Below are 14,317 nucleotides of genomic sequence, written 5' to 3'. Positions count from 1 at the left end.
GATTACACATACAGCAGCAATATATCCTCCTTTAACCTCCTTAGTGTTATGCCTACAAAAATGTACTAGACAATATATATATTTGGATTGAGTAGTAGTAAGATCATGGTCCACTGTTCAATTCACAGCAGTAAGATCCTATCAAAGAACACTAGACTAGACTGACGGGTGGTTTAAGTAGCAGTGAGAGTATATGACAAATAATAAAAAGGAGAGAAGTTCTATATCTAGCTAGGCTCATCCAGCAATTACTATTTCATTAGAAAAAGAGAGTAATCCTAATTATTATCACAACAAATCTATTTCTCCCCTAAAGTGCCTGTTCCTTGACGTGTTTCTCCGGTGGAAGGTGGACCCATTTGTGGAATTCCCCTGTTGCAAACATTGTTATTCTTTTGGTGCCAGGCAAAGATGCTATCCCAGGCTTTTAAGTGTATTTTCATTTTTAGCAGACTTATATTTTATTTGTGCATTTTATTTGTGTGGCCTTGTACCATCTTTGACTTCTGGATTATTCCAGAGATGCTCGTTATCTCTTTAAACTTACTTTCCCTCTTGCTGTTCTCAGGTTCTGATAGGTGGAGTGCCTGGCTGACCTGTTTGGTTGATTCCTCCCCATTTTCTTCCACTTTCATGGGAGCCTCAGGTTCTAGAAAAGGAAGCCAACAATACCTTAGCCTGAGGATTAGTGCACCGCTAGGAGACAAAGAATACAAGTAGGGAGGATGAAGGGCACTTACGTGTTCTCACAGTGACAGATCTACTGGGCAAGTTGCTGAATTTAGTGGTGATCCTCCCTCTGCCATCCACTAGCTCTGTAAACCTTTAAAAGAAAAACACTTGGACATTCCCATTTGTCATACAGTGTCAGCTGAACTGACATACTCCGATTTCAGCACCTCATGAGTCACAATGTGTAATCTGCTTTGTTTTGCATGGCAACTGAGCCCCATTCTTTACCTAGGTGCTTGTGAGGGTTCCTCAGGGGCATTGTGATCAGCAAGCAGACGCAGTTCTGGCAGGAATGCCGGTGGGACCCGGTTTCTCAGCACACGGGGATGCCCTGTTTGGCTCCAGCGCCTTTCTGGGGTGCCATCCTTCTGCACTGCAGACCAGAGAAGGTTATGTTTTACTGGGACTGAGTGAATCATGCCAGCTTTAATACAACTACACCAACTCCTTCTCCAGGTACAATTTAGGGTACGTCTATTAACCTATAAGGGATGTGGGTGGCGCTGTGGGTTAAACCACAGAGCCTAGGACTTGCCAATCAGAAGGTCGGTGGTTCGAATCCCCGCAACGGGGTTATCTCCCGTTGCTCGGTCCTTGCTCCTGCCAACCTAGCAGTTCGAAAGCACGTCAAATTGCAAGTAGATAAATAGGTACCACTCCGGAGGAAAGGTAAACGGTGTTTCTGTGCACTGCTCTGGTTCGCCAGAAGCGGCTTAGTCATGCTGGCCACATGACCCGGAAGCTGTACGCCAGCTCCCTCAGCCAGTAAAGCGAGATGAGCACCGCAACCCCAGAGTCGGCCACGACTGGACCTAATGGTCAGGGGTCCCTTTACCTTTACCTATTGACCTATAAAGCCCTAAATGGCTTAGGACTCAAGTACCTCAGGGACTGCCTCTTTACACTTGAACCTGCCCACATAATAAGATCTGCCTTGGAGACCCCTCTCCAGCTGGATCTCCTAGTCCCTTAAAAATATTTACAGCAGTGGGTGTGTAGATATGATTAGGCTTTGATGCGGTGGTGGTGGTAGTTTTATTTCTCAATGACCCTGCTCCCACACCAACAAAATAGCAGACAGCACAGTACTGTGGGAATGGGTTAAGTCCTCCGAAGGTCACAATTCTAATTGGATTCAGCCCTCTTCCTTGGCTTTGTTGTTGAAAAACCACAATTTACTTGCTCTCTTAATATCTGCAAGGATATTAAATTCGAAATGAGCAAAAGCAAGGAGGGTGTTAAAGAGGACCTTTCTAATTTTGTAATTAATTGTTTCTTGTTCATTCACATATCCCCAGGGCAGCAGCATGTAAAATGGGTATTCTCTGCTCTCGCTTTGAAAATTCCTCATCACAGAGAATCACTATGGGCCAACACTATCTTTTGCTGTAGATGGATCTCTCTCTCTCTTTCTCTCTTGATATGATGATATGTTGAATATACATGCTGACATCCTAAGAGGCTAGGGCCCACATAATGTCATATTACAAAAGAAACAAAAGGCTTGCAGGAAGCTATGAACATAGGGAATGGGAGGCTGGACTTACAGGCCGTAATGTACAGGTGGGCAGGCTCGCTAGTTACTTGTCCTTGATCTGTGTTTTGAACAGCCATCACTGATAAGCGATATCTTTGACCTGGGTTCAGGTCACGCACTGTGTAGGAAGATAGCTTCCCATTGGGTACGTAGCGGCTCTTCACACTTTGACTGGTGGTGACATTGATGATGTAACCTTCCACTGTGCCAACCAGGGGCTGTTCCCAGACCATCTGAACAGAGGTGGCTGTGACTCTGGATGCCGTGAGGTTTCTAGGAGGAAGAGGTCCTGTTCAGGGAGAAGGAAGAAGTTCAATGTGGAATTCCTTTCAATTGCCCTTTATTCTTCTCATCCGCTGGGCAGTTGAAACAAGGGGCAAGGAGCCCTTGGAGGCAGAACTGTTCTCTTTCCACCATGCTTTCTCAAATGGTTAAACAAAGGTACCCTCTTACGCTACTGCAAGCCTCTGGGTGGCTCAGTTGTTATTTGGACACTGGGATTCTACCAGGAAACAGGCATTGCGTTCCCGGAGAAGAAAGAGAAACTGTTCAGAGACATGGGCACAAAGGAGGGACTGTCATAGGCACTATCCAAAGGATGCCTGTAACAGCTCTGCAGGGGGGAAAAACCCTCTACCATAGGAATGCTAGTTGCACTTGCAAAAGGAAGTTTCCAAATTTAGCAGGTACCTCCTTAAAGGTAAAGGTAAAGGTACCCCTGCCCGTACGGGCCAGTCTTGACAGACTCTGGGGTTGTGCGCCCATCTCACTCAAGAGGCCGGGGGCCAGCGCTGTCCGGAGACACTTCCGGGTCACGTGGCCAGCGTGACAAAGCTGCATCTGGCGAGCCAGTGCAGCACACGGAACGCCGTTTACCTTCCCGCTGGTAAGCGGTCCCTATTTATCTACTTGCACCTGGGGGTGCTTTCGAACTGCTAGGTTGGCAGGCGCTGGGACCGAGCAACGGGAGCGCACCCCGCCGCAGGGATTCAAACCGCTGACCTTTGGATCAGCAAGCCCTAGGCGCTGAGGCTTTTACCCACAGCGCCACCTGCGTCCCTAGGTACCTCCTTAAAGCGCTTCAAAAACCCAGCAAAAAAAGTTTGATAGTTGCAGTTGTGCAACATTAAATATAAAATGGACATATACACACATGGAAAAGAGCTTTTCAGTTATTCTGAACGTATATTAATGAAAAGTAGTATGGTACCTAGCCTTATAGGAGTTTGTTGTTAAATAGGACTCTTGTACCTGACTCTCCCTTAAGCATTTTGAGCTCCAACTCTGAACCTAATGCTCAGGCCAAGTACGATTCACCACAGGGGAAAAAGTGCTTTTAAAAAGTTGGTTAGTGGGCAGTAAAGGTGGGGAGGCAAGAAGCAAGTCGGGGAATTTTCTATCAAACTCACGTGTCCACACGTAGATGGGTGCAGTAGCAAAGCTCTCAGTGGGATGGTCTTCTGCACTGAGGCCACTCAAGGTCCACATGTGAATAAGATACTTCTGCCCTGGCTGAAGGTCCCTGTTGGAAGATTAGATACGCTAGGTAAGTCTCAGTCAGATGCTATGATTTGGGAACAAAGAACAAGCTTATTGACTGCTGCTGAGTCAGAGACTTGCATAAACTACCCACTCAGATAGAAATGTGAACAAATATCTACTGCACACAGAGAGCTGTTGAATGCATGAAGCAAATACCTGAAAGCAATGTCAATTCCAAATTCCTTTCCATCCCATCTGAGCCTCAAATTCTTTCTAACTGAAGAGTCTCAAGTTATACCCTGGAGCTCAGGGCAATGAAACAAGCTGGGAGATGGCTTGTACGCGAGTGGAAGAAAACACCGGTGGGGGCTCATCATCTAGCCTAACAGTAGCAGTGAAGGCAGCAAAGAAGCCATATATTGCTGCATCCACTGCATCCTCACTATGCCATCTGGCAGAGCTTTTCCAGGTAGTACAGTCTGGCCCAAAGGAAGTAGCAGAACCGACAGTAGCTCACTGTGACTTGTTTGCAAAGCATTTTGAGGAGAAAATCAATTGACTCCGCTGTTAGAACAGATGAATCTCAAGAGGTGTCCAGAGTATAAAAGGATGTCATATAGAGGAGGGAGAAGCGGACACGGAGCAATGGATCCAAACTACAAGAAAGAAGATTCCACCTAAACATTAGGAAGAACCTCCTGACAGTAAGAGCTGTTTGACAGTGGAATTTGCTGCCAAGGAGTGTGGTGGAGTCTCCGTCTTTGGAGGTCTTTAAGCAGAGGCTTGACAACCATATGTCAGGAGTGCTCTGATGGTGTCTCCTGCTTGGCAGGGGGTTGGACTCGATGGCCCTTGTGGTCTCTTCCAACTCTATGATTCTATGATTCTATGAGTACAGTCTAGTCTTGTTGTGTTTCATGTGTTTCATTTGCCCAAGGATCAGGACAAGGTGTGTGGATCCATCAGGGTGACCACTTGCACTCTGGACCCTTGTCCCTCTTGGCTGATAAAAAAGTAGCAGCTGCCTGGACCAGAGAGGTGATTAATGCCTCCTTGCAAGAGGGGGTGGTCCCTGCCTGCTTGAAGGCAGCCGTGGTAAAATGTTAAGTCACTACTGACCAGTTGCCACTCTCCCTTTCTTGGTTAAGGTTATTGAGCAGGTGGTCACAGACCTGATCCAGGCGCTTTTGGAGGAAACTGATTTTCTAGATCCAGTTCATTCGGGGTTTAGGCCTGGTTTTGGTACAGAAACTGCTTGGTCACCCTTTTTGATTATTACCTCTGGCAAGAGAGAGACGGTGTCCCTGTTAATTTCTCCTTGACCTCTCAGTTGCTTTCAATACCATCAACCATGGTAACCTTCTGGAGCAGCTGCCTGAGTTGGTGGCACTACTTTGCAGTGGTTCTGGTTCTACTTTGACTATCATTTCCAGAGGATGATATTTGGGGGGTGCTCTTCAGCCCCATGGAGGGTTCATCAGGGTTCAATTTTATCCCCCATGCTGCTTAACATCTACATGAAATTGTTGAGTGGGGTCACCTGATGCTTTGAAGTACGGTATATTGTCAAACAAAACTCTACTTCTTACATCTGTATATGTGGATATGCTGGACTGTGGTCTTGCCTTGATTCAGATAAGACTGAGGCAGTTAGTGGGCATTTCCCTAGACCAAATGGATGGGAGGTGGCATGATCTTGATGTGGTTACATACCCTCTGAAGGAGCAGGTATATAACTTGGAGGTACTTCTGGATTCATTGCTGTGGCTTGCGGATCAGGTAGCCTTGGTGGTGCGGAGTGCCCTCCACCAGCTTGGTAGCACAGCTGCACCCCTATCTGGACAGGGATAGCCTAAATTCTGTTGTCTATACTCTGGTAACCTCTAGGTTAGATTACTACAACACACTGGGGCAGCTTCTGAAGATAGTTTGGAAACTTCAGCTGGTGCAAAATTCAGCAGCCAAGTTGCTCAGCAGGGAAGACTGTTTGAGCATTATAACACCAATCCTGGCTTGATTGCATGGGCTGCTGATTAGTTTCTGGGCCCAATTCAAAGTGCTGGTTTTGACCTATAAAGCCTTAAATAGCTCAGGACCACAATGGAAACCAAGGGAAGGGAGAGTGCTCTTGTACTGAGTCCTGCTTGTGGGTTTCCCACAGGCATTTGGTTGGCCACTGTGAGAACAGGACGCTGGGCTAGATAGGCCAATGGCCAAATCCAGCAAGGTCCTCTTATGTTCTTCATTGCCTCCCAGCACCACTGACTGACCAAGTAACAAGCCACCACCTGACCTACTTTCATCCACCACCACCTCCCTCCCTCCACCCCCAGAAAGTCTCTTGCTTCTTGCTCACCAGAATGTGTATTTTGTCACTGTATTGTTTAACTCCACAGCACGATCCTCCACATCATCCGGCTGCCGTATGGACACACGCACCTTGCTGACCGTGGCGTACTTGAGCCTGTGGAGAGCCCATTGCACAGTAATGGTTGTGGCAGTCACATTGGCAATTTCAAATCCCTCCACTGGGTGAGGTCCTGGCAGGATGAGAGAGGGGAAACGCAGGAGGCGGTTACGACTCACCCCACTTGACAGTGACACACTCACTTGATCCTCGTGGGTGAGCCCCGCCCCGCTGGAGGCCTCCTTCTCATCTCAGTAGTTTCCTACAGAAGAAAAGGGTCAGTCTGGGCTTTCTGGCAGGACTTCTACAGCAGAGGGCTCCCTCCCTTACTGGGAGTATAGGACATGGCATCTTGCAACCTCATGGGACCCTTCTTTGCATTCAAGGGTCACCCATAAGATACCATATGGCACAGTCACTTAGTAAAGCTGGTGTTGCGTAGTGGTTAGTGTTAAGGGTAGGGCCTGGGAGACCATTGTTCAAATCCCCACTCAGCCATAAAGCTCACTAGGTGATAGAACCATAGAGTTGATGTTGGACCAGTCATAGTTTCTCCGGGTTGCTGTGAGTAGAAAATGGAGGAGAACCATGCATGCCACCTTGAGCTCCTTAGCCCACATGGATGGCAGTGCCTAGGAAGGGTGAGTTATGCTTCCCATGCAGCAGAGTCCAATACAGCTAATCCCTACCTAAAAGAGCTTTAATGCCAAATCACACAGAGGATTAGCATAGCCAGGATAAACCTACAATTTATAGAAACCACAGAATGCCCCAAACATCAAGGTAGGCTCTCTCAGCAGACACTGCCACCATACGTATTCAAAGCATGATTTCTTCTATTTACAAGCTCCATATAACCTCATAGTGGTGAGGGAGATGAAGGGCTTGCTATGTATGAACCATGTAAAGCGTTTGGCTTGTTCTTGACTGGTAACAGCAAGATGTTCCTGTGAATACGCTAAGTGATTTGTCAAACTGAGATCTGCCGATGTGGTGTTACCAGCTGATTGCCCAAGAGCATTAAAAAAAAGCACGATGGTATAAATCTGTGAACTAAGGCTCCGTCCAGATGGGCAGCTTCCTGTGTGGCCAATTTAATGCTGTAGGACTAAAGCAGAAGTGAGTAGGAAAGTTAAAAGCAAAGGGTGCTAACTAGTATGGGAGTAACACACATCATATGCATGCAAATATCCCACAAGCTATAGAAAGAGACAGAAGGCTACAGAGGAATGCAAATGGCAAATCTGCAGCACTGTTTCCTATAAATTATCTGTGCACCAGGATTCAGTCAGTGTCACTCAACCAATCCTGTTAGTTCCATCATGTGAAACAGTGCAATCCCCATCCCATTAAGGTTGACAAAGTGGCATAACTGACATGGGGGAGAAACTACACTTGCATATGGAAATGCCTAAAGTAATGGATTGTTACAGGCTAAACTGACAATGGACAACTACCAGTGAAGCCTTTTCCATATAATTCTTAAAGGATTACAAAGCAGCAAAAGTCTCTGATGGTGAATGATGGGAGACTCTCAGCTCCTCAACAGTTCATGGGATATACACATGTTACAGTAAGGAGGTTTTAAGCAGGCTTCCTCAACCTCGGCCCTCCTGATCATAGAATCATAGAATCATAGAGTTGGAATAGACCACAAGGGCCATCGAGTCCAACCCCCTGCCAAGCAGGAAACATGTTTTGAGACTATAATTCCCATCATCCCTGACCACTGGTCCTGCTAGCTAGGGATCATGGAAGTTGTAGGCCAAAACATCTGGAGGGCCGAGGTTTGAGGAAGCCTGGTTTTAAGTATAATGTGTGCTCTGTATTAAAGGCCTCCAACTTCAGCTGGTTGACAAGAAATATGTACAGCACAATAGAAGAAGAGATTGGCACAATGGTCTATCTGGTCCTTTCGAAACAGTGAGCATCACTAACAATTTCAGAGTAAAATAATAACAGTTATGCAATAAATCTACCCTCAGGGTGGTTTCTTTCTGGCTTTATCATTCATGCCCTTGAGGCAGAGATATTTTCCCTCCTCTAGGAAAAAATGTCTATTGTTTGCAACATCTCTCAGGGCAGTCTCATTACCTAATATAAAATTTCTGCTTCACCTCTCCTTTTGCTTTTAATCATTATCTTGTTGCAGGTTATAAGAGCATAAAATCCTCTTCTTTCATCAGGTTTCAATATGCTGTCTTTCAATTTTACTGAATTCTCCTTGCATGTTTTGTTAAAGTCTAGAGAGGCGTTGGTGGTGGTGGTGGGGAGCATTCAGTAAAATTGAAAGTGGGGGGGAGAGAGAGTGCAAGCAGATCTTCCCCAAGATCATTTGTCATTTTGTTGGCATCTGTTTTCCCTACCAAAAAAAAAAGAAAAAAAAGAAATTCAATCATACTCTCTGATTAGATGGAATTTCCTTTGCCCGCCAGGACTCCACTTTGAGCAAACATACATTCCAAACGAGCATCACTGTTAAATACAGGAATTATCAGCTGTTGTGATTCCACTATATTTTTTATCCCTTTTCTTAGAAATTCTATGCTTAAAAAAGATAAATAAAAAAGTCAGCTATTACATATAGTTCAGAGACCACTACTGATGGCTTAGGACCTTTAGTGAAGGAAGCTAGGCATACAGTGCTGTCAAGGAACAAGCACTAGAAAAACCCAAATACCCACCATTTATTAGTGGTCTGAAGATCTTATGTCCATTTTGACATCTGAATGTATCTTATAATCAACAACCTCATTTGGACACCAATTTCAGTGGCTTATATAAATGCATGTTAAAGTAAGTCTGATGCATCATTCTTAACTTTTTAATGGATTGTTGGATTCTTCATGTTAATGGGAATGGATATTGCATTTTCCCCTTCGCTTTTTCCTCCTTCTTCCTTTTAAAATATTTGCTATGCACCTAAAGCAAAATCCAAGCAATTTAGCCTCTTCTGGACTCTATTACATCAATATACTTAAAGGATTAGTAGACACTGAGAAACAAGATGCTCTTCTACAAATGTTTCTCGAGTGACAATTGTGTGGGATGTGGCAATCGTTTTGTTTTGGAGATGCAACTTCCACTACATATTTTTTTTTAACAGCAACTTTTACTTCTATAGATGCCACTGCAGGAGAACAAGTACCGGGGGTGGGGGAGTGGAAATTCATGGGTGCAGGCCAATGTTTTTGTGTTTTGAATACATAATCTTAATTTGTTGTGCGACAGCAATGACACCGGATTGGTAGGGAAGAAACTCCTCTTATAAACAAAAGACATTGTGCTCTGTTGTTCCATATTGCTTGGGAAACGTGCTGTGTGCCTCTATGGGTCTGAAAGAGACCTGCAAACACAGTTGCCTCACTGCTGGAGCCAGGCATTTCTGCACCCACCACTCTATCCCGCTGAATGAGCTACTCACTAGTACGAGTGACGAGCATGACGGGCCTGCTGATATCATTCTTGTTGTTCGATTTGCGTTTGACTGAAAAGACAGAAATATTGTAGGCTTTGCCGGAGGCTAGTGCCCGCAAATGGTGGGCAGCACGGCTTCGGTCCACATAATCAGTCCAGCGGTAAGAGCCGTCGAAGGATACGTACGTCACGGCGTAGCCATCAATCATTTGCTTGGCAGCCGGGTCCATGGGAGGGCGCCAAGAGATTGTCAGCCCTGTCTCCTCCACCTTTTCCACCTTTAATGACGTTGGTGGCAGCAGCTCTTCAGGGTGTCAATGCAAACAAAAGAAAAGGAAGCATAATACATGTTAACAAACAGAATTCTCTCCCTCCCTCATCTCATTATCGTATTTTTCATACAAGAGGAAGCAGGTAAGGCAGCCTTCCCCAATCTTGGGTCTCCAGTTGCTGTTGGATTCCAACCCCCATCTTTCCCACCCAGCGTGGTCAAGGATGATGGGAACTGAAGTCCAATAATACCTGGGGACCCAAGGTTGGGGAATGAATAGTTTATGATTAATATAAACTTAATATATTAAGGTAAGACTGGCAGACTGCTAGTGTTAAACATGCTGTGTTTCAAATATGGAATTCTGAACTGCATTAACTTTCATAACTTTTTTGAGGGGATACTGAGTATGCAAAGAGAATCCACATCACATGGTGCATTATGAGCACAACAGATGGGAATGTGCTCGTCTACTTTGCCACAGTGGGAATAAGTTCTTGATAAGCATTCATACTGGGTAATAATGCTACAGCAAGGTTCTGTGGGCCCTTGGCTCTCATTAGTTTACTCATTTGACTCTTAAGATCTAGCACTGGATCCTTGAATGATATTCTCTTCTGGTTTCAGTTCAGTTCAACTGGACAAGAATCACCAAAGTAACCCAACTTTCAACAAACATATATGAAGCCCTTCACAGCTTGGGACCAGTTTACTTCTGGGATTGCCTTACACCATATATGCCCATTCAGCTGATTTGATCTGTGAAACTGGCAGTGTTAAGGTGCCATGTAATACTTGTTCTGCATTTGTAAGAAATTGGTCTTTTCATGTGGCATCACCTACTACACTTTAGAAATCCCTGACTATTGACATCTGGCAGGCACCTTCACTTTATTCTTTTCTTTTTGGTGCCTGACGAAAACATTTTTTGTTTAGAAAAAATAGAAGTTGCATGTTTAGACATATAGAAGTTGCATGTGTTTTAGTTCTTTTAAGCTGATGCTGATTTTAATCACCTTCTGAATAGGTTTGCTTTGTGTTTTGTAAAATACAATGTCGGTTTGAATGGTGTGTTTTTCTTCCTTTTCTTTTGTAGTTTATTACTGTTATATGTAAAATATAAAAAGTGATGTTACTCATTTTGAAAAACTCAATTAAAAAACCCCAACCTATTTTAAAAGGATTTTATTGCCTGCTATATGTCTACCATTTTCTGGGATCAGCATGGTTAGCAATGACTCTATTTCAGACAACTATGGAAATGGCTTTTTTACCTTTCTCACAGTTGTTGCCGGTATAGCCCACTTTGCAGGTACAGATGTGAGATCCGTTACTGGGCAGGCAGTAGCCTCTGCTCCCACAGGGGTTGGAGAAACAGGGGTCACTAGCTGGGGAAGAAGTGCAAAATGAACAGTTCAGAACAGTGGTTCTTCAAGACAGTGCAGGCTCCCTTAGGAAAATATGTCAGGAGAGGATCAGACTAAATACTGATCTTCTTTTTTTTAACTGAATCTACCTTTCTTAAAAGGCTACTAAGAACCTCTGCATGTACTACGTGTGCTCCCATTCTATATCAGCTTACCTATTTCACAATGGTAGCCAAAGAAGCCCTCTGGGCAGACACACAGGTAGGAGCCACTGTAATTTTCGCAATCTCCTCCGTTCCGACAAGGGTTTGATTCACAGGCATCCACTTCTGGAGGGCATAAATACACTCACTCAGATATCTGTAGGAGGTGTCACATGGAATTAAGAGGATGACTCTGCATCTGGTGGAGAATCCCTTGCAAAGATGCCTGCTGTAGTACAGTGCATTAGCTCATGTGAAAACCCTCCCTGGGGCCATCCATCTGCACAGTATATTAATCTCCCTGGTAAATATGAAATCAGCGGATGAAATTCAAGATAGATGGTGGCATGTTTCCTTAAGCCTATCTAATTGCTGCTTACATGCAGCATGAAACCATTTACTTCTGAGTTACAGAATTTCCTGTTCAAGATTTTTGCATACCGCTTACATAGCTGTCAACTGTTCCTTATTTGGCGGGAAACTCCCTTATCCCAGCGCCATTTCCCGCTGCTGTCCCGGATTGAGGATGTCCCTTAAATTTCCCGAGTTTCAAAGGAAGCAGCTCCTCTCCCTCCCTCCCTGCCGGCCAGGCTCCAACTGTGTTGCTTGGCTGCGTTGCTCACCCAATAAGGAGTCTAAGAACGACTGGGGGGTGGAGCTTGCATGCCTTGTGCCGATCAAATCGGCTGCATTGCCTGGGGACTCGCCTTTGCTCAGCACTTCCCAGCAGAGAGGTAATGGTGGTTTTGCTTGCTGTATCCCCTTTGCTGGGTTGCTGTGCTGTGAGAACCACCGCTTGAGGCTTCGTTTGGCTGCTGGCTGACTAAAATCCCTTATTTTGGCTGCTGATCCCTTATTTTTGAGGTTGCTGGTCCCTTATTTTCAAATCCGTAAGTTGACAGCTATGACCGCTTATTAGACCATAGCCACTCACTACAGATGAGTTGCTTCCACGGGGAGACCTTGGCTGCGTACACACTCCTATCTACAACATTAGCCACAATCCATATCTATCCTGTATCTATTCTATAATGAAATGCAGAATTTGGATGATTCCCCCGCAAGCCAGCTTTGGTCTGAATTGAGGAAAAGAACAACCTTGCTATTTTTTAAAGTTGATAATGTGTATTAGCCAGCTAGTGCATGACACCATGCCATCTGAAACCTTCTGAGTTAGAAAGGTCTTTAAATAGCATTTTCTATGGGTTAGAGCAATGTTAACTTCCGTACGACTACTGTTATGCCCACATAGGCTGTGAGGCTCACATAGCCTATGGCAGCTGAATTGGTTAAAGAAAATAACTCAGGTTTTCCAAGAATAACCTCTTTCTATGGTTTTGCCTTAGAACCTTTGAACTGTTACCAATATTAAGAAATTTATGCTAAAAGAAAGTGGGATATGTTAGTACCAGCGGAACAGATGGAGCAGCTTAAGGATATTTGGGAGATTCCAGTGATCTTGAATTGCTAGTAGGAAGTAGTGATAGAAGTTCCAAGAAGGGTCAACAGACTATTTACCCGTTTCACACTGAGTTCCAATGAAACCCTCAGGACAATGACAGGCAAAGGATCCTGGTCGATCTGTGCAGGTCCCACCATTCTTGCATGGATCAGACAGGCATTCATCAATCTCTGTAGAGAATGCAGAAGGGAGAGGGGGAGCAGTACAGTGACTTCATCAGCACAACAACACTATCAAAGGTAGAAAACCAGCAGTAATGGGGTAGAAAGTGGAGAACTTTATGTTTTTCTTCCTCGTCTCAAACTCTGTTGTGGCAAAACAGTTTTAATTCTGCAAAAATAGTGGAGCAGGAAGAGGGGAGAAGCAAGATAATTTTAACTCTTGGCAGCTGTAGCTATATGATGGTGTAAGTGTTGTTTACAGTACATTAATTAATATTTATTTTTGCAAAGAGCAAATGGGTTGCAGGGAGGTTTGATGTCAAACATTTATACAGCAATTACTGTATTTTTCTGTGTATAAGAGTAGGTGATTTTTTTTAAACCAAAAAAGTAGGTTTAAAATTGGGGCTCGTCTTATACACGGGTAGTGCTGAGGGGTGTTTTCTTAATTTGGAGTCCCCCAAAATAGGGGGCATCTTATACATGGGGGCATCTTATACATAGAAAAATATGGTACTTCACCAAATGATGCTTTACAATTATCATTTCATTAACAGATATAGTCTTGCCTGGTAACAGCACACAGGATTCACCAAAAGGGCCCTAACACCAGGGTAAGAGGCTATTTTATTGTTGCTGGGAAGAAACCCTACAAAGGTAGCACCTCTGCATAAAGCAGCTTTTAGGTGGGGATGGAAAAAGAGAAAGGGACACCCAGAACTCCTAACACTGCATCCTAAGAAATGAACAGTCATATTTAAGAGCGCATTAGCACTAATAATTGACCTTAGGAAGGGGATTTCCAAAGGCTATAGAGAATAATAAACCTCACATCTCATATCCTGTTTGCAAGCACAAATAAGAGTTTGTAAATGAAGCATTATGCAAGTTAAAAAGTACTTTAGAATTGATAGGAATGTATTATATGAATAAAGAAAATTAATAACTACTACATTATAAAAAATTGGTTAGTGAACCAACTGGCTGTTTTTATATTGCACCCCCCTCCTCCTCATTAATAGACAATAGCATTTCTTCAAGCCTGTGTTACTCCATTCTTTAATAAGCAAGTAGGTGTGTTCCATGCCATTCCTTCCATTCCTGTCAGAAGGCAGGGCTTTCTATGTCAACTGTATTAAGGGCTTGGGCTTGGTTTTGTGTCTTCATTTCTCATACCTGAAAACAGAATTTTTCCTATCTGAAAATATGAATATAATGGGAAGTTATGCAGTCTTCCCCTGTTACTCAGTTCAGCAAGTTTAAAGAAAACACTCTCAT

General features: G+C 44.2%; 1 protein-coding gene across 2 annotated transcripts in view; it reads right to left on the bottom strand.

Annotated features, from left to right (window-relative positions):
- Positions 1–14,317, bottom strand: part of SNED1 (sushi, nidogen and EGF like domains 1) — a 75,351-nt gene that overhangs the window by 7,844 nt on the left and 53,190 nt on the right. For both annotated transcript variants that reach the window (XM_028730979.2, XM_077929957.1), the window contains 10 exons: positions 12,935–13,048; positions 11,429–11,542; positions 11,121–11,234; positions 9,583–9,879; positions 6,108–6,291; positions 3,679–3,791; positions 2,280–2,558; positions 961–1,105; positions 741–823; positions 548–649 (listed from right to left, as the gene is read on the bottom strand). In XM_028730979.2, the coding sequence (XP_028586812.2) occupies positions 548–649; positions 741–823; positions 961–1,105; positions 2,280–2,558; positions 3,679–3,791; positions 6,108–6,291; positions 9,583–9,879; positions 11,121–11,234; positions 11,429–11,542; positions 12,935–13,048 (1,545 nt within the window). The remainder of the gene's footprint in view (positions 1–547; positions 650–740; positions 824–960; positions 1,106–2,279; positions 2,559–3,678; positions 3,792–6,107; positions 6,292–9,582; positions 9,880–11,120; positions 11,235–11,428; positions 11,543–12,934; positions 13,049–14,317) is intronic.

This window comes from Podarcis muralis, chromosome 6 (genome assembly GCF_964188315.1).
Source record: "Podarcis muralis chromosome 6, rPodMur119.hap1.1, whole genome shotgun sequence".
NCBI lineage: Eukaryota > Metazoa > Chordata > Lepidosauria > Squamata > Lacertidae > Podarcis > Podarcis muralis.
This window is presented reverse-complemented; position numbering and strand designations above follow the sequence as displayed.